The 21,237-nt window shown below is 34.8% G+C and overlaps 1 protein-coding gene across 5 annotated transcripts in view; it reads left to right on the forward strand.

The window, feature by feature from the left end:
* Positions 1-21,237, forward strand: part of CEP57L1 (centrosomal protein 57 like 1) — a 76,837-nt gene that overhangs the window by 41,169 nt on the left and 14,431 nt on the right. For 3 of the 5 annotated variants that reach the window (XM_023254227.2, XM_011282516.4, XM_023254228.2), the window contains exons 2-4: positions 5,513-5,678; positions 8,160-8,339; positions 9,683-9,804. In XM_023254227.2, coding sequence (XP_023109995.2) covers positions 5,516-5,678; positions 8,160-8,339; positions 9,683-9,804 — 465 coding nt within the window. In that variant the 5' untranslated portion in view covers positions 5,513-5,515. Of the gene's footprint in view, positions 1-4,152; positions 4,315-5,512; positions 5,679-8,159; positions 8,340-9,682; positions 9,805-21,237 lie in introns of those variants that run through there. The other 2 variants (XM_011282515.4, XM_023254229.2) reach the window with 2 other exon arrangements.

Raw genomic sequence — 21,237 nt, forward strand, 5'->3', positions numbered from 1 at the left:
CAACAATAATCCTTACCTCATAGGATTGTTACAAGGATTAGATGAGATACTGCATGTACAGGGCTTAGAATCACAGCTAAAAATTCAATATAAGTTGGCCATTCTCAGATTTGCACAGGAGCAAGAGTGGTCTTTATTCGAATTGCTAACTCCTAACATTTTAAAAAATAAAGTCTTTCAGTTATATAAAAAGATTTACTAAATTATATAACAAATACCTGTATACCCCTCTGTAATCACCTGTCTTTTTGCATCCTCACCCACCTAACTACCATCCTGAGTTTGGTATTTATTATCTCATACTTGTCTTTATACTTTTGATGCATATGAATATATCTCTAAACAATGTATAATATTTTTTTACATGTCTGATAACATATTGAACATATTCTTTGCATCTCCCTTTTTTTCTTCAACATGTTTTTAAGATTTGTCCACGAGGGTACATGTTGCTGTTTCATTCATTCTTTTTTACTGCCGCATAGTAGTCCAATGAATAACTTTTGTCCCTTTCTTACTGGTATGTTATCTTTAAAGATTTAATTTGTGGGGCGTTATATCCTATTTTGTTAATAATTTATTAGCTATGTGCATGTAGGTACCCTCTCTCAGGCTATGGCTTTTCTTTTTACCTTTGTAATGGCATCTTGTGATGTATATTTTTTATGTTAAAATAATCAGTCTTCTAACTTACAGTTAGGGATTTTATGTCATGTTTTCAAAAGCCTTCAAAGCCCAAAGTTGCTAAGGACATTCTCCTATATGCTCTCCCAGACATATTTCTTTGTACATTTTGGTTTTTAACACATATGGATTTAACTTTTGATACAGTTTTGAAATAAGGATCCAGTTGTTTTTAAATTTCGAGAATCAGTTTTTCCCTCACCAATTATGAATAGCCTAACTATTCTCCACTGATAAGAAGTTCCCTTTTTGTCATATATCAAGTTATTATACAGGGTTTGGTCTGTTTCTGAGCTGTTTCTGTTCTGTTAGTCTGTTAATCGCTCCTGACTCTTTCACTGACTTAATTATTTTAGTTTCATGGTAAGTCTTGATAACTCACAGGACAACTTTCTTCATCTTATTGTTCTTCAAAAATCTTTTGACGATTCTAGGCCTTTTACCTATTTTCTTGCCTTTAAAAGAGCTTTGAAATGTAAAAAATGATATTTCCTTGTTTTCTTTTAAAATAAATGTTTGTTTACCTTTACCACATGAGACACACTCTTTCCTACTAGATTTAATTCTGTTCCATTTCATTGTACTTCACCTGAAATATGTTTTCTTTCAAAATAAATATGGCTACCATTTATCAAATACATATTTTGCTCACAGTGCATACTTGCAGACATAAGTTCTAAGTGCTTTATATACATTATCATATTTTGTCTATAGCACCCCTATGAGATACTACCATCCTAATTATGTAGAGAAGGAAATTGAGACCCAGAAAAGTTTAAAAGTGTTTCTAAAAGTCAGAAAGATGGTAAGTTACAGATCAGAATTTGAACTGAGTTCAAACTCCAAAGGTTACTTTTATATCTGGATACAACTGGTTTTCTTTCATTATTGTTAAGGTTTATTGTTTATTAGCTACATTTTTCTCTAAATTGATGGTTTATAATCATTTGACATTCTTCTGTTATGATGCTAGTATTTTTCTTCTGATTTATAAAAGCTTTTTCTATATCAATGATATTCCCCTTTGTCCTTCATTGCATATTTTTTTTTCTGCGTTCTTTTGCCTTTTGGTTTTGTGCATAATTTTTATATGGTATAGTTGAATTTTAATGTAGCCTTTGTATCTTTTATTTTTACCATAGTTCTAAACATAAAACATCTTACCATTTCTATGATTATTTTAATTATTCAGATTTTTAAAATAATTTTTAAAGTTTTTTAAAAAATTGACTCTGTAACATACCTGAAATTTGTATTGATATATGGAATGAGATAAAGGTTTAATTGGATTTTTTTCCTAAAATTTTTCTAACACTGAATGAACAACAAGTGCATCATTTGTTGAATCCAGTGGAAGTATTTATGTTAAATTCTTATATGTACTGGTTTCCATTGACCAGTTGGTTTTTATATCATTGTCTTAACATTTTAGTTGTATACTATAAATAATAGATTGTAGTATCTATTAGGGCATCTATAAGGCAAGTTCTTTAATCAAAGTTATCCAACTCAATTGTTATAGTACTTTTTAAAATGCTATATATTAAAAAATAAAATAGACTTAGTCCAACCTTTTATTGAGTTTGTTCTTAAGGTAAGTTAACCTAGGTGCATTCACAAAGAAAACCAGGTAAATGATACAGCTGCTGATATTTTTCTTTAAGGAAAAACCTAAACCTGAAAGAATTAGCAGTATAGGAAACAGAGAGTATCCCATTCCAAGAACCCATTGTAGTATCTCTGGCCGTCTCCTAATGCTGTCTCCCTAACAATCCTATGGGATTATGCAGAGGTGATGGCACAGTCAGCCACTAGCTGGAATAGACATTGGTTGTTAAAAAGGACCGCTTTGGAACAATTGCTTCCCTCAAGAACAAGTAAAACTACTTTTCAGTACAGTATTTGTATCTAGCACAGTTTTTTGGAGGGGAGGTGGGGGTGTTTCTGTATGCAGTGGCTCCTTAGTTGCAGCTCATGAAGGTGTCTTAACTGTATTTACCATAGAGAAAATGGATAATTTTCCTGGTTGTTTGTAAGCTGTCAGGAATAGTTCCAGGCACAACTTGAGTTTCCTTATGCTTTACCACGCTCTTGATGCAAATGAGGTCCACATTTCACAGCCTTTTGCCCTTGCTTGCAGATACTCTAAAATGCTCTACAGGATTTTCTGAGGTCTTTTCAATTACCTACAGCGATGCTCCATACCCGATATGTCAGAATCCTTGGAGTTCAGGGCTTAGGCACCTCTCTGTATTCTCAGAAATTTTTACTCTAGAAATTTCTGTCATACATACCCATGAATATATCCCTTCCTGGTGCGCTCTCTCTCTCTCTCTCTCTCTCTCTCTAGCTGAACAAGACTACCAATGCACCAGAGCCCTCAAAATGCCAAAACTGTGAGTGATCTCTAGCAACTTCACTCTTCATTGGAATATAACATCCCATACAAAGCAGGACAGCTAATGTCCCAATCTTTTGTACAGATATTGGTGAAATGTTTCTCAGTTTTTACTTAACAACCCTCTCCATTCCCAACACCCATGTTGAGTCCATGAGACTGGGTCAGAGATGAATTAGAATGTTTACCACTGTACTTTACTCAGAATTACTCCTCTCTTCCTCCATCAAGTTAGGCTTTGACTTTGGATCAAGCTTTCTGTATTTCTTTCATCTTGCCTCAGAGTGAGTTTTTCTCCTAGAATGTCACAGTTCTTTGTGTAGAGAAACTTCTAGTGGGTTTATGCACTTGTTTATAAAGCAGGACTAGATTGTACAGGTTAAGCTGGGACCTCTATTACAATGAAAACCCCTGAGCTCTATGTCACATCATAGCATGTCTTCTCATTTTTTTTTACTGTTTCCTTTCTTTTTCACCACCTATCAGTGTATTGCTATTCTGCTTATGCCCACTTTAAGATGTATTTACACATTTAATTTAAATGATCTTTAGTCTAATTTTTTTTTAATGTTTATGTTTTTGAGAGAGATAGACCAGGAACAGGAGAGGGGCAGAGAGAGAGGGATACAGAATTGGAAGCAGACTCCAGGCTCTGAGCTGTCAGCACAGAGCCCAATGCCGGGCTCAAACTCAGGAACCGTGAGATCATGACCTGAGCCAAAGTCGGACACTCAACCGACTGAGCCACCCAGGTGCCCCCGTTTAGTCTGATTTTTAATTTAATGCCATCTTCTAAGGAGTCGTTTCATTTACATTAAAAACCTCCAATTTAAATTTGTTTTTTAACTGATGCAAAATCCAATTTGTAAATAAATATTATATTTGGTAAAGAGGAAGCAGACAGAGTCCTCCCAAGGACTTCAGGGTATAGTGACTAATGTTAAAATTTCATTCTTTTTATTATTAGAGAAACTCACCAGGAGCCAAAAACTGAATTATCTTGAGTAATTCCAAGGTTTTTGGGATAGTTTCAGCTATACACCTCTCCCTGAACACGTACAACCATGTTCAGAACTTTTGTACTTTGGTGTCCTACCTCTACTTCATTGTGAGCCAACTGTGACTAACTTTGCTCTCTTGTTTTTTGAGGGAACAGCAACTTAGATAGATGCAGTCTCCCATGGGGAGCAGATAGTGTCTGAGCAGCAACAACCCCAAGGGATGGAGACATGGTTAGTAGCCGTGGATGGTAGCCGGTGCTAATAATAGTAGCAAAAAATGATTGCTTCTCGAGAGCAAAGGGCAGCAAGTATTCTAGGAAAGCTTCCTAGGCTATATAACTTTTAGAATAGACCAATCAGAATGTCCTGAAAGACAGCCAATCACAGCAGTAGGTAAGGTAGAAAATCCTACTGAGTTAATTGGGTTCTGTACCCTGCCAAAAATTACATTCATGGGAAGTATCTACTTTTGCCTTATGAATTGGGAAGGTAGTGAAATCACTGAAAATTTGCAATTCTCAAAAATTAAAATAGGCTAATTATATAATGGAATTCTAAGTTTACATTTTAAAATGAGTTTTCTTTCTTAAAATTGTGCTTATGAATTGTTTTGCGTGTGTGTATGAACAGTTGTTACCCTGTTTCTTCCAATGTAGCTATGAATTAACATTAACTAGAATCTGTTAAGTAGAATACATTTCTACAGTCTTTAAATTACAGAAAGGAAAATAAATGATTTAGGAAAATTAGACAAAAAATTACCTGCTGAAATGGTTAAAAGGGCTCTCCTAAATAAAAAAATTGAAATTAAAAAAAACCCCTCCAGAATAGCAAAATAAAGCTATTTTAGATTCTTCAGATTTGGAACCATTGTAAACTATGATTAGGATGCTGGTGCATTAAGTGGAGTTGTGTCTTATTCAAGGATATATACAGAATTGATATATACAAAATTTACCCTTGAAAATCCTTTAGGAAGCCAGGACATTGGAGTTCCACAGTTAGGATTCAAGGATTGTATTAAACGGGTGGCTTGTGTTTCAAAGCTATGTTGTCTTTTAGAATATATACTTCCTCTAAGAACCCTAGAGTCACACTATTTGTAGAGTGGTGCTCAGATAATGAGGGTATATGAACTTACGATCAGCTGAGAAATGAGCACATTCACACCACTCACTCCAGAGCATATGCTCACTGAAAATCAGGTAGAATTATCTATACTATTTATATGGTAAATAGTCATTTTTTCTTTCTTGTATTACTAAGCTTCTTATAGTTGAATTTGTGATAATTAACTTCATAAAGAAACAACTCCACAGTATATGAGTATGTGTTTATGTTAAGTTTTACCTGAATTTTTGCCTAATCTTTTTGTCATTCAAGTAAGAAAGAATGATGCTATACTGTATTATTCCTTTATTGTCTACAGATAATGGATTCTGAATTAATGCATAGTATTGTAGGAAGCTATCTTAAACCTCCAGAAAGAGTGTTTGTTCCATCATTTGCCCAGAATAATGAATCATCCCAGACTTACCGCTCTGCGAACTTAGAAGTTACCTCTCCTAAAATGCTTCATAGTCCAAATGGCCAAGGTAATTCTGTGTTTTTAATGTTTATTTATTTTGAAAGAGAGAGAGAGAGAGAGAGAGAGAGAGAGAGAGAGAGAGAGAGAGAGAGAGAGGGAGGGGCAGAGGGAGAAGGAGAGAGAGAATCCCAAGCAGGCTCCATGCTGTCAGTGCAGAGCTGGCACAGGGCTCTATCCTATGACAGAGCTGAGCTGAGCCTAAATCAAGAGTCAGATGCTTAACAAAAACTGAGCCACCCAGTGCCCCAAATAACCAAGGTAACTCTAATTTACAATCTTATTTAAAATTGGGGAATGGTATAAAACATGTTATGTAAAATTTTAAAATTAAAAAAAATTTTTTTAATGTTTATTTTTGAAAGAGAGACAGAGTGCGAATGGGGGAGAGGCAGAGAGAGAGGGAGACACAGAATCTGAAGTAAGCTTCGAGCTGTCAGCACAGAACCTGATGCAGGGCTCTAACTCCTGGATGGTGAGATCATGACTCATGGTCATGACCTGAGCTGAAGTTGGATGCTTAACTGACTGAGCCACCCAGGCTCCCCTAAAATTTTACATTTTTATGTAGAAAATAATATTATGTGTTTAATCTTAATAAAACTATTAGTTTTGACTCGGTTGCTTAAAGTTTCTATAAACATAGATAAGTTATTTAATATTTTTTATTTTGGCTTCTTCAGCTATAAGGTGAAGATTAACCAGCTAGACACATATTACAATTTTATCCTAAAAAATCACTATAAAATAGGAAAATACTCTGAAGAATAAAAGGTCATATTTGGAATCCTTGTAAACTAGGTGATTAGAATAATAGTGAATTGAGTAAAGTTGTGTCTGATTCAAGGATTAAATTCAGAAATTGCCTGTTTCCAAAATTGTCCTTGAAAATTTTATGGGAAGTCCATACACTGTAAGTACATTGTAAGTATTGTCTTTTAAAATATAAACTTAGGAGAATCTCATAATTGAATTAGGAAAACATTTATGAATTTAGGCATACCTATGCCATACAAATTACCTGCTAAGATGCTATCACCTTGTTTTTTAATATTCTGTGATTATAATTACCATTAATAAATAGACTAGCAGTGTGGTATAAAAAGCTGTACGAAATATTCCAAATCAGCAAGCCAGGTATTGCATCTAAAGAGCAATAAATGTAATTTCTTGATCTCATTTTAAAAAACAAAACAAAAAACAAATGGTGATCTCTAGCAAACATCGTTCTAATTGGACATAAACTACAGGCATACCTTAGAGATATTGTGGGCTTGGTTCCAGACCACTGTAATAAAGTGAATATATCACAATAAAGTGAGTCAAATGCATTTTTTGGTTTCTCAGTGCATATAAAAGTTACATTTAGACTACACTGTAGTCTATTAATTTTGCAGTAGCATTGTCTAAAAAACAATGAACTACATATCTTAACTAAAAAATACTTCATTGCTAAAAAATGCTAAGCATCATGTGAGCTTTCAGTGAGTTATAGTGACTGAACACAGATCACCGTAACAAATATAATAATCATGAAAAGTTTGAAATAGTACAAGAATTACCAAAATGTGACACAGAGACATGAAGTGAGCAAATGCTGTTGGGAAAATGACACTGACAGATTTAATCAACACAGGGTTGCCACAAACCTTCAATTTGTAAAAAAAAAAAAAAAAAAAAAAAAAAGAAAAGAAATGCAGTATCTGTTAAGTGCAATAAAGTGAAGCACAATAAGACCAAGTATGCCTGTATGTAAAAATTAACCTATAACCTATAACATTTACCTATATTCCATTCCCCTCTAGTTGTATACTTTGAAGTTATAACTGAATAGACATTATTACTTGAAATTTTTATAACTCTGAACTTACCTGAATCATGATATTAATATAGCTGAATAAAAATCACAGTAGTATATGTGTACCACTTAAAATCTTTCGAGCCTGATATGAATCAAACCACTAGGGTATAATTTTTTTTCTAGTGGAAGAAATTGTGTTCTAACTCATATGTTCTGATTATTAATACTGTAGTCTTAGACAAAGAATCATAACGTGTTTGTGGTTTAGCTAAACTGAACATATCAAAAACTGAGAAAAACCTTTAACATTAAACCTAAATTTCCATGTTAATTAGTGGATACTACATTTAAATTTTCTTTATCCATACTCAGACTCTGACGCCTCCTAGACTATATCTTTTTTAAGTCTTTTTATTTGAAGATATATATTTTATTGAACTAAATTGTGATTATTAGCTGTCTCAAACCTAGACAATTACTACATACAATCACAAATATACTGTTTTTTATAAGATATGTTAGAAAAAATTTGTCTCTCTTTAGAGTTTTAGTGAACTTTTTTTGAGGAATATACATTACTTGTACGTTTTTCTGGCTTACTAACAAAAATATACTGTTCACTTTTATATGATACTGTGTAAGTGTTCAAAAAGTCTCATTAAAATAACAAGCACATTTTTTTTTCAACAGCTCTAATTTTAGCCTTAAAAACTCTTCAGGAAAAGATTCGTCGTTTAGAGTTGGAGAGAACACAAGCTGAGGACAACCTGAACATTCTTTCCAGAGAAGCAGCACACTATAAAGAGGCCTTGGAGAAAGAAACAAATGAGAGAAATCTGGTACACCAGGAACTGATAAAGCAGAAAAAAGGTAAGAAAATTCAATAGTTCTCAAAAACAAGGGATTATCAGAGTTTACAACTTGAAAATAATAAGCCCAGTCTAACATTTACTCAAATATCTTTGTTCTTATGTATATTCAAACCTTGAGGGCTTGTTCTCAATTTGATAATTTGTGTTAAATGGATATAATATTGAGCTTACATATATTATCCCAGTTCATAAATTATTGAGATTAAAAGAAAAAATTAAGTTTTTAGACAAATTGTGTTTAGAAATTAGGACATTTTCAGAATACCAAAAAAATCTAGTTTTACCCATAATATAATTGAAATACTTTATATTTTCAGTCAACACTGATTTTTTAAATTTGAAAATATAAAGCAACACTAGTAATTAAACAATACAGAAACCATAAAAATGAATACAATTCTTTTATTAACTTGAAAGGTTAATTAGAGGAAATGGGCAGGTAAGTAGAGATTTCTGTGGAAATTACAAAAGAACATCAGGACATAAGTTTTTAAATTTTAGAACATAAATTCTTTGGGAGCTCCTGGATTAAGTGTCCAACTTCAGCTCAGGTCATGATCTCACGGTCTGTGAGTTCAAGCCCTGCGTCCGGCTCTGTGCTGACAGCTCGGAGCCTGGAGCCTGTTTTGGATTCTGTGTCTTCCTCTCTTTCTGCCCCTCCCCTGCTTGCCCTCTGTGTCTCTCAAAAATAAACATAAAAATTTTCAAAAAAAAAAAAAAGTAAGTTATTTATATAAGTTTACTTCATAATGTGTAACTTTCTTTTCCCTTGTACTACATTCACCATCATAAATAAGGTTCAAATTTGTGTGTCAGCTTACAAAAAGAGTGACGAAATGAGAAAAATTTTTCTGAGGTAATTGGACAAAAGTGGAAGAAACTGCTGAGGAAAGTAAAAAATTAAAGGATTAGAAGGGATTACTTCTTAGGACATTAACTATGCTGTCAGTAGTCAAGAGCAGAGGAAATGGGAATGGTAAAATGCATATACCCGAGTTTCCTGAAAGAGAAAACTATATAGATAAGAAAGAGACTTTAGGTCCTCTGTCATTTCCCAGGAACATCCAGGATTTCTATCATCCCACAAGTAAGTCACTGACATCTTACTCTTTCATAAGTGTACCCTGTGGATCTTTAGGGGGAGACAGTGTTAAACTAGTTATATGTACTTAATGAGAAATTCACAAAATGTGTGTCCATAACTCTTAGAGAGCCAGTATTAGAACTAAAGATTTCTTGAACTTCTAGGTCTTGATTGAATTTACATAATGTATTTCTCATGATAACCAAACCTGTAATCTATGTGGTAATCAACACATTATTACTTTTTCTTTCTCACAGATATTACTATACAGTTAAATTCTGCCCAGGTTCGCTGTACTCTTCTAGAGAAGCAACTAGAATATACAAAGAGAATGGTTCTCAATGTAGAGCGAGAGAAGAATATGATCCTAGAGCAACAGGTGAACATATTTTTATATGAATAAAATATAATTTAATATGTTTTGGGAGAATAATGTTATGGGAAGATTGTATTACAATCTTAAGTAGGATAAAGAGCTATATTGAGATTTCCACTTACATTGAAGCTGACTGGGTCATTGGACTAAGCTTTGTGTAGAAGGAAACAAGAAAAACTAGGCAAGATATTAAAAAAAAGGAAAGAAGGGAGACAGGGAGGGAGGAAGAAAGGAAGAAAGGGAAAAAATACATAAAGGCATTGGAGAGTTAACTAAGTGATGAAAAATCACCAATTAAAAATTAATGGGTGTAGACTTAAATCCAAAGTGGTTGGCCTCCAAAGAGGTTGGCCTCTAGAGAGGCTAGTTTCAGGCCCTATCCTTCTTAGGGCATTCCTGATTCCAGAGATTCAACTGAGTGACCAGATAATGCTTTTCAAAGCTATGGGGCTAAAGAAATGGAAGTTAGATTCCAGGGCCTAGCAAGAGTAGGAACCCTGATAGATCCATTGTGCTCCGAATGCTTTGTAGGGATGAACAAGAAAGAAAACAACCCAGATAAATCGATCAGAGTAATCCAGAAAATCTTAGTCTTTGAAATTGGATTGAAGTCATCCTGGATAGCTAATGTTCCTAGGGATCTGAAATTATTTCTACAAACCTTTCTTTGACACAGTGAAAAACTTTCAGTCAAACATAACCAGGCAGAAGGAATTAAGACACTATGAGAGTTTCTTTCATTAGTGTTTTGTAGTTTTCAGAGTACAAGTCTTTGACCTGTTTGGTTAGGTTTTTTTCCTAGGTATCTTACTGGTTTTGGTGCACTGGTGATGGGATTGATTCCTTAATTTCTCTTTATGCTGCTTCATTATTGGTGTATAGAAATGCAACAGATTTCTTTGAATTAGTAATCAAAAATCTCCCAAAAAACAAGAGTCCAGGGCAGGATGGCTTTCCAGGGGAATTCTACCAAACATTTAAAGAAGAGTTGACACCTATTCTATTGAAGCTGTTCCAAAAAATAGAAATGGGAGGAAAACTTCCAGACTCATTCTATGAAGCCAGCATTACCTTGATTCCAAAACCAAAGTCCCCACTAAAAGAGAACTACAGACCAATTTCCCTGATGAATATGGATGTAAAAGTCCTCAACAAGATACTAGCCAACCAGACCCAACAATACAGTAAAAGAATAATTCACTATGACCAAGTGGGATTTATACCTGGGATGAAGCGCTGGTTCAATATCTGCAAATCAATTAATGTGATACATCGCGTTAATAAAAAGAAAGACAAGAACCACATGATCCTCTCAATAGATGCAGAGAAAGCATTTGACAAAATACAGCATCCTTTCTTGATAAAAACCCTCAGGAAAGTAGGGATAGAAGGATCATACGTCAAGATCATAAAAGCCATATATGAAGGACCCACCACTAATATCATCCTCAATGGGGAAAAACTGAGAGCTTTCCCCTTAAGGTCAAGAACAAGACAAGGATGTAGGATGTCCACTCTCACCACTGTTATTCAACATAGTGTTGGAAGTCCTAGTCTCAGCAATCAGACAACACAAAGAAATAAAAGGCATCCAAATAGGCAAGGAGGAAGTCACTTTCACTCTTTGCAGACAACATGATACTCTATCTGAAAAACCCAAAAGATTCCACCAAAAAACTGCTAGAACTGATTCATGAATTCAGCAAAGTCACAGGACATAAAATCAACGCACAGAAATCAGTTGCATTCCTATACACCAATAATGAAGCAACAGAAAGAGAAATCAAAGATTCAATCCCATTTACAATTGCACCAAAACCATAAAATACCTAGGAATAAACCTAACTAAAGAGGTGAAAAATCCATGCACTGAAAACTATAGAAAGCTTATGAAAGAAATTGAAGAAGACACACCAAAAAATGGAAAAAATATTCCATGCTCCTGGATTGGAAGAACAAATATGTTAAAATGTCGACACTACCCAAAGCCACCTACATATTCAGTGCAATCCCTATCAAAATAACATCAGCATTCTCCGCAGAGCTAGAACAAACAATCCTAAAATTTGTATGGAACCAGAAAAGACCCCGAATAGCCAAAGCAATCCTGAAAAAGAAAACCAAAGCCGGAAGCATCACAATCCCAGACTTCAAGATGTATTACAAAGCTGTAATCTTCAAGACAGTATGGTGCTGGCACAAAAACAGACACTCAGATCAATGGAACAGAATAGAGAACCCAGAAATGGACCCACAAACGTATGGCCAACTAATCTCTGACAAAGCAGGAAAGAATATCCAATAGAATAAAGACAGTCTCTTCAGCAAATGGTGCTGGGAAAACTGGATAGCAACATGCAGAAAAATGAACCTGGACCACTTTCTTACACCATACACCAAAATAAGCTTAAAATTAATGAAAGATCTAAAAGTAAGACAGGAAACCATCAAAATCCTCAAGGAGAAAGCAGGCAGAAACCTCTTTGGCCTTGGCCGCAGCAACTTCTTACTCAACACGTCTCTAGAGGCAAGGGAAACAAAAGCAAAAAAGAACTATTGGGATCTCCCTCATCAAAATAAAAAGCTTCTGCACAGCAAAGGAAATAATCAGCAAAACTAAAAGGCAACTGATGGAATGGGAGAAGATATTTGAAAATGACCTATCAGATAAAGGGTGAGTATCCAAAATCTATAAAGAACTTATCAAACTCAACACCCCAAAAACCCCCACAAATAATCCAGTGAAGAAATGGGCAAAAGACGTGAATAGACACTTCTCCAAAGAAGACATCCTGATGGCTAACAGACACGTGAAAAAATGCTCAACGTCACTCATCACCAGGGAAATACAAATCAAAACCACAATGAGATACCACCTCACACTGGTCAGAATGGCTAACATTAACAACTCAGGCAACAACAGATGTTGGCGAGGGTGCAGAGAAAGGAGAATCCTTTTACACTGCTGGTGGGAAAGCAAACTGGTGCAGCCCCTCTGGAAAACAGTATGGAGTTTCCTCAAAAAATTAGAAATGGAACTACCCTACGGCCCAGCAATTGCACTATGAGGTATTTATCCAAGGGATACAGGTGTGCTGTTTTGAAGGGGCACATGCACCCCAATGTTTATAGGAGCACTATTAACAATAGCCAAAGTATGGAAAGAGCCCAAATGCCCATCGATGGATGAATGGATAAAGAAGATGTGGTATACACACACACGCACACACGCACACACACAATGGAGTATTACTCGGCAATCAAAAAGAATGAAATGTTGCCATTTGCAACTACGTGGATGGAACTAGAGGATATTATGCTAAGCAAAATTCGTCAGTCAGAGAAAGACAAATATATAACTTCACTCATATGAGGACTTTAAGATACAAAACAGATGAACATAAGGGAAGGAAAGCAAAAATAGTATAAAAACAGGGAAAGATAAAAACATAAGAGACACTTAAATATAGAGAAAAAACAGAGTCGCTGGGAGTGTTGTGGGAGGAGGGATGGGCTAAATGCCCTTCTTTAAGGGACATTAAAGAAGACACTTGCTGGGATGAGGTCTGTATGTTATACATAGGGGATGAATCACTGGAATGTACTCCTGAAATCATTGTTGCACTCCTATGCTAACTAACTTGACTGTAAGTTAAAAAAATAAAATAAAATAAAATAAAACCTGAAAAAAAAAGAAATGCAACAGGATACATTGGTTTTGTATCCTGTTACTTCACTGAATTTGTTTATCAGTTCTAGCACTATCTTCATGGAGTCTTTTCAGGTTTTCTATATAAAGTATTATGTCATCTGCAAATATTAGAAGTTTTACTTCTTCCTTGATGAAACACTGATGAAAGAAATTGAAGATGACAGAAATAAATTGAAAAACAAACATTGTTAAAATGTCTATATTACCCGAAGCAATCTATACATTTAATGTAGTCTCTAACAAAATACCAACAGCGTTTTTCACAGAGCTAGAAGAAACAATCTTAAAATTTGTATGGAACCACAAAAAGACCAATGCAATCTTGAAAAAGGAAAGCAAAGCTAGAGGCATCGCAATTCCATACTTCAAGTTATATTACACAGCTATAGTGATTAAAACAGTATGGTACTGGCACAAAAATAGACACATAGATCAATGGAACAGAATAGAAAACCCAGAAATGAACCCACAACTATATGGTCCATTAATCTTTGCCAAAACAGGAAAGAATATCCAACAGAAAAAAGATAGTCTCATCAATAAATGGTGTCGGGAGAGCTGGACAGCAACACACAGAAGAACGAAACTGGACCACTTTATTACACCATACACAAAAATAAATTCAAAATGGATTAAAGACCTAAATGTGAGACAGGAAACCTTTAAAACCTAGAGGAGAACACAGGCAGTAACCTATTTGACATTGGCCATAGCAAACTTCTTTCTAGATATATCTCCTGAGGCAAGGGAGACAAAAGCAAAATAAACTATTGGGACTTCAACAAAATAAAAAAATCTGCCCAATGAAGGAAACAATCAACAAAATTAAAACGGAGCATACAGAATGGGAGAAGATATTTGTCAACGACATATCTGATAAAGGGTTAGTATCCAAAATATACAAAGAATTTATAAAACACAACACTACAAAAATGAATAATCCAATTAAAAAATGGATAGAAGACATGAATAGACATTATGTCAGAGAAGACATCCAGATGGCCAACAGACATGTGAAAAGATGCTCAACATCACTGATCATCAGGGATATACAAATCAAAACTACAATGAGATATCACCTCTCATCTGTCAGAATGATTAAAATCAACAACACGGGGCGCCTGGGTGGCGCAGTCGGTTAAGCGTCCGACTTCAGCCAGGTCCCGATCTCGCAGTCCGGGAGTTCGAGCCCCGCGTCGGGCTCTGGGCTGATGATGGCTCAGAGCCTGGAGCCTGTTTCCGATTCTGTGTCTCCCTCTCTCTCTGCCCCTCCCCCGTTCATGCTCTGTCTCTCTCTGTCCCAAAAATAAATAAATGTTGAAAAAAAAATTTTTAAATCAACAACACAAGAAACAGGTGTTGGCAAGGATGTGGAAAAAGGGGAACCCTCTTACACTGTTGGTGGGAATGCAAACTGGTGTAACCACCGTGGAAAATAGTATGGGGTCTCCTCAAAAAGTTAAAAATAGAACTACTCTACGATCTAGCAATTGCACTACTAGGTATTAACCAAAGAATACAAAAATACTAATTCAAAGGGATACATGCACCCTATGTTTATAGCAGCGTTATGTACAATAGCCAAATTATGGAAAAAGTTCACACACACACACACACACACATGCACACACATGAAAAATGGATAAAGAAGATTTGGGTGTTTGTGTGTCTATATATATAATGAGATATCATTTGGCCATAAAAAAGAATGAAATCTTGCCATTTGTAATGATATGGATGGAGCTACAGAGTATAATGCTAAGCAAAGTAAGTCAGAGAAAGACAAATACCATATGATTTTACTCATCTGTGGAATTTAAGATACAAAACCAATGAGCAAAGGAGGGAAAAGAGAGATACTAATCAAGAAAAAGACTCCAAACTGTAGAGAAAACTGATGGTTACCAGAAGAGAGGTGGGTGGGGAGATGGGTCAAGTGGTGAGAATTAAGGAGTGCACTTGTTATGATGAGTACTGGGTGTTATATGGAACTACTGAATCACTATATTGTACATCCGAAACTAGCATACTATATATTAACTAACTGGAATTTAAATAAATTATACTTAAAGGAAAAAAAACACTATGAAAAGAAATAACATACATAACAGACTATATAAGCACTCTTACAAGTTAGCTCCAACTGGGTGCTGGCTCTGAAAGACAAAAACACAGACTTTAAAATAATTATACTTGCTATGATCGAGGAAATAAAAGATGATTGACATTTTCAACAAAGCATTGAAAACCATAAAATGACAGAGCAGATTTGAAAAAGAACCAAATAAAAATTATGGAACTGAAAATTATGGTATCTGAAACTTGAACTGAATGGATGGATCCAGCAGTAGATTGGAAGAGATAATCAGTGAATGAGAAGGCAAAATCATCCAGATCAGCAAAGAGACAAAATGAAAGTAAATTCAGAAAATTGATCAAGAGGCATAAGTTAGAGTGTGAAGGTCAAACTTATGTGTAATTAGAGTTCCAAAAGGAAAGGAGAGAGAATGGGACATAAGCAATATTTGAAGAGATAGTGATAGAATTTTCCAAAAAGGGATTTTAAAAAATCACACCACAGATTCAAGAAAACCAAACCTATAAAACCTGTAAAGCTAAATCAGGAATAATAAAAATAAAAAGAAATATATACCTAGACACCTCATAATGAATAATAGGCATAAAATCCTAAAAGCTGCTGGGGGATAAAAGATTACACTCAAAGGGACAATTAAAGTGACATCTGACTTCTCAACTGAAAGTACTGAATTCAGAAGACAGATTGTGCGTGCCTGTGTGTGTGTGTATGAATAAGTCTAAATGAATATTGCATACAAGCAATTATAATGTTTTATGTGGCTTAAAGTTATGTAAAGGATTAAAATTAATGAGAACGATAGTTTATAAATTAGGAAGGAGTAAATGTAGTTTAAAGTGTTGTAAGGTTTGGGGCAACTGGCTGGCTCAGTTGGAAGAGCATGCAGCTCTTGATCTCAGGATTGTGAGTTCAAGCCCTATGTTGGGTGTAGAGATTACTTAAAAATAAATTAAAGACTAAAATATAATATTGTGTTGTAAGGTTTTTGCATTGTTATGGAATGGTTCACAGTACCAATCAATACTGTATTTTAATGGGTCAAGTATTTAATATTTTTCAAGGAACTATAAAAGTTGACTCCAAAATTTATATTAAAAAGTAAAGGTCCTAGAATAACCCAAATATTTTGAAGAGTAAGGTGAGGTCTTGCTCTACTACATGTTGAAACACATTGTAATGCTATCAAAATTTACATATTTGTATGGATGGACAACCAGAATAAAGGAATAGAATAAACTCAGGGACAGACTCACTTACATGGAAATTATATACAACAAGGGTGCCATTGCAGATCACTGGAGAAAAGATAGACTGCAATGAATGGTTTTGGGAAAATTGATTAGCTACGTGAGAAAAAAAATGAAATTGGATGCCAGCCTTACATTATACACAAAAATCAATTCCAGATGGATTTAAGATTTACATGAAATCTTTGTAATTTTTAGAAGCAAATGCAGAACAATGTCTTGATGACTTAGGAATGGAGAAGGATTTCTTAAACAAGACAAAAAAGTAACTAAACAGCAGAAAAATGGGCACAGTATAGGAAAAAGGAAATCACAAATGGTCATACATTTATAAAAGAGTTATCATTCTCATTAGTAACTAGGAAAATGCAAATTAAAACCACAAGATACTATTGCACATCCACCAGATTGGAAAAAATGTAAAAGTCTGACAATTCTGAGTTGTGTAAATAAGGGTACAGCAACCAGAAGAGCAACCACTTGATGAAGTTCACTTATTTTATCTTCTAAAATAACCTCAAAATTCCTATTGTAGCTAAGTATTGTTGATCAGTGACTTTTAACAGTTTTAAATGTTTTTATTGAGTTATAATTTACATATGAAATGCACAGATCTGATAAATAAGTATATAATCCACAGCCCTATCAGACAATAGAAATTCTCTCATATCTCTGTCAAGATATTTTCCTGCTTTCTCCCAACTACCAACAAGACAACTACTATGCTGATTTATTCTACCTGAGAGTTTTTGCCTGTCTCAGAATTTCATATAATTGGATCATAGGAAATGTACTGTCTTGTTTAGCATAAAGTTTTTTATTAATCCATGTTGTCTGTATCAATAGCTTTTGCTTTTTATTGCTTATAGAATTTATTACATAGATGTAAGCATGATTTGCTTATTCGTTTTTGTTTTGTTTTTAATTTACTATTATTATTATTTTTTTTAATTTACATTCAAGTTAGCATATAGTGCAACAATGATTTCAGGAGTAGATTCCTTAATGTCCCTTACCCATTTAGCCCATCCCCCCTCCCACAACCACTCCAGCAACTTTCTGTTTGTTCTCTGTATTTAAGAGTCTCTTATGGTTTGTCCGCCTCCCTGTTTTTACATTATTTTTTTTAATTTTATTTTTAAAATTTACATTCAAACTAGCATGTAGTGCAACGATGATTTCAGGAGTAGATTCCTCAATGCCCCTTACCCACTTACCCATCCCCCCTCCCACAACCCCTCCAGTAACCCTGTTTGTTCTCTATATTTAAGTGTCTCTTATGTTTTTATCCCTCCCTGTTTTTATACTATTTTTGCTTTCCTTCCCTTATGTTCATCTGTTTTGTATCTTAAAGTCCTCATAGGAGTGAAGTCATATATTTGTCTTTCTCTGACTGACGAATTTTGCTTAGCATAATATCCTCTAGTTCCATCCACGTAGTTGCAAATGGCAACATTTCATTCTTTTTGATTGCCGAGTAATACTCCATTGTGTGTGTGCGTGTGTGTGTGTGTGTGTGTGTGTGTGTGTGTGTGTGTGTGTGTGTGTGTATACCACATCTTCTTTATCCATTCATCCATCGATGGGCATTTGGGCTCTTTCCATACTTTGGCTATTGTTAATAGTGCTCCTATAAACATTGGGGTGCATGTGCCCCTTCAAAACAGCACACCTGTATCCCTTGGATAAATACCTCATAGTGCAATTGCTGGGCCGTAGGGTAGTTCCATTTCTAATTTTTTGAGGAAACTCCATACTGTTTTCCAGAGGGGCTGCACCAGTTTGCTTTCCCACCAGCAGTGTAAAAGGATTCTCCTTTCTCTGCACCCTCGCCAACATCTGTTGTTGCCTGAGTTGTTAATGTTAGCCATTCTGACCAGTGTGAGGTGGTATCTCATTGTGGTTTTGATTTGTATTTCCCTGGTGATGAGTGATGTTGAGCATTTTTTCACGTGTCTGTTAGCCATCAGGATGTCTTCTTTGGAGAAGTGTCTATTCACGTCTTTTGCCCATTTCTTCACTGGATTATTTGTGGGGGTTTTTGGGGTGTTGAGTTTGATAAGTTCTTTATAGATTTTGGATACTCACCCTTTATCTGATATGTCATTTTCAAATATCTTCTCCCATTCCATCAGTTGCCTTTTAGTTTTGCTGATTATTTCCTTTGCTGTGCAGAAGCTTTTTATTTTGATGAGGGAGATCCCAATAGTTCTTTTTTGCTTTTGTTTCCCTTGCCTCTAGAGACGTGTTGAGTAAGAAGTTGCTGCGGCCAAGGCCAAAGAGGTTTCTGCCTGCTTTCTCCTTGAGGATTTTGATGGTTTCCTGTCTTACTTTTAGATCTTTCATTAATTTTAAGCTTATTTTGGTGTATGGTGTAAGAAAGTGGTCCAGGTTCATTTTTCTGCATGTTGCTATCCAGTTTTCCCAGCACCATTTGCTGAAGAGACTGTCTTTATTCTATTGGATATTCTTTCCTGCTTTGTCAGAGATTAGTTGGCCATACGTTTGTGGGTCCATTTCTGGGTTCTCTATTCTGTTCCATTGATCTGAGTGTCTGTTTTTGTGCCAGCACCATACTGTCTTGAAGATTACAGCTTTGTAATACATCTTGAAGTCTGGGATTGTGATGCTTCCGGCTTTGGTTTTCTTTTTCAGGATTGCTTTGGCTATTCGGGGTCTTTTCTGGTTCCATACAAATTTTAGGATTGTTTGTTCTAGCTCTGTGGAGAATGCTGGTGTTATTTGGGTAGGGATTGCTATTTGTTTTTATTTTGATTGACATCTGGCTTGTTTTCTGTTTGGGGATAGGATGAATAAAGCTATTATGAATATTCTTGTACAAATCTTTTGTGGATGTATGTTTTATTTCTTTTGGGTAAATATCTAGTAATAAAATTGTGATGCCACAGGTAGGTGCATGTTTAACTTTATAAGAAACTTCTAAACTGTTTTCCAAAATATTTTTCTTTAGAAGTTACTGGTTTGCATTTTTCTGTGTGCTCCATCTGGAATTTTTGTATGCCGAGAGAAAATGTTGAAGGTTACATTTCTTTTCATGTGGATGTCCAGTTGTTCCAGCACTATTCGTTACAATACTATCCTTTCTCCCATTGAATTGTATTGGCAGCTTTGTGTATAGTTGATTGACTATATAGATGAAGTCTGTTTCTGGGACCCTGTATACCATGTAGCTGTAAAATAAGTCTTGAAATCAAGTAATGCAAATCTTCCCACTTTGTTCTTTTTGAAGATTATTGTGGTTATTATAGATCCTTTGCACTTCTATAAACATTTTATATTCAGTGTGGCATTTTCTAAAAAATAAGTCTTCTGGGATTTTGTCTGTGGTCTTGTTAAATCTGGAGATCATTTGGAGGAAAATTGACATCTCAAAAATATCTAATCTGTCAATCTATGAGCATGATGTAATTCTCCGTTTATTTCAGTCTTTACTTTCTCTTTGTTGTGGTTTGTAGTTTTTAATGAGGTCTTACATCTCTTATTAAATTTATCTCTAAGAATTTAATGTTTTCTTAATGCTATGATGAACAATATCATTTCCTCCCATTTTTCTATTACTAGTAAAATTGATATTTGTGTGACTTTGCATCCTATAGTCTTGCTAATTTGTTTGTTCCAGTAGTTTTCAATTTTTTAGGGATTTTCAGTATACATAATCCTATCATCTATGGATAAAGACAGTTTTATTTCTTCTTTTCCAATCTTTATGGCTTTTATTTCCTTTTTTCACCTTACTGCACTGGCTATTACAGCTAATACACTTTCAAGTAGAAGTAGGAAAGACTGTCATCCTTGCTTTGTTTCTGATCTTTGGGGAAAGATGCCAATCTTTCACTGTTAACTATGATATTATCTATAGGTTATTCGTAGCTCTCCCTTATGAAGTTGTGGAAATTACCTTCTGTTCTTAGTTTGCTGAAAGTTTTTGTCATGAATGAGTATTGAATTTTGTTAATTGCTTTTTCTGCATCTCATCAGATGGGTCATATGATTTTTCTCCTTTATTCTGTTAATATGGTAAGTTACATTATTTGATTTTCAAATGTTAATCGATGTTGCATTCTTGGTATGGACCCCAACTGATTTTGATACATTATTCTTTTTCTACATTCCTTGATTCAGTTTGCTAAATTTTTGCCTAAGTATTTTTGTGACTGTATCTTTGAAGGATCTTTGTAATTTTCTCATAATGTCTGTCTAGTTCTGGTGTCATGGTTTTATTGCCCTTGTAAAATTACTTGGAAAGATCTCTTGTTCTGTTTCCTGAAAGACCTTGTATAAGACTAGTGTTATTTCTTCCTTAAATGTTCGATAGAATTAAAATTTGATAGAAGCCATCTGGATCTGGAGTATTCTTG

The sequence above is a fragment of the Felis catus genome, chromosome B2 (genome assembly GCF_018350175.1).
Source record: "Felis catus isolate Fca126 chromosome B2, F.catus_Fca126_mat1.0, whole genome shotgun sequence".
NCBI lineage: Eukaryota > Metazoa > Chordata > Mammalia > Carnivora > Felidae > Felis > Felis catus.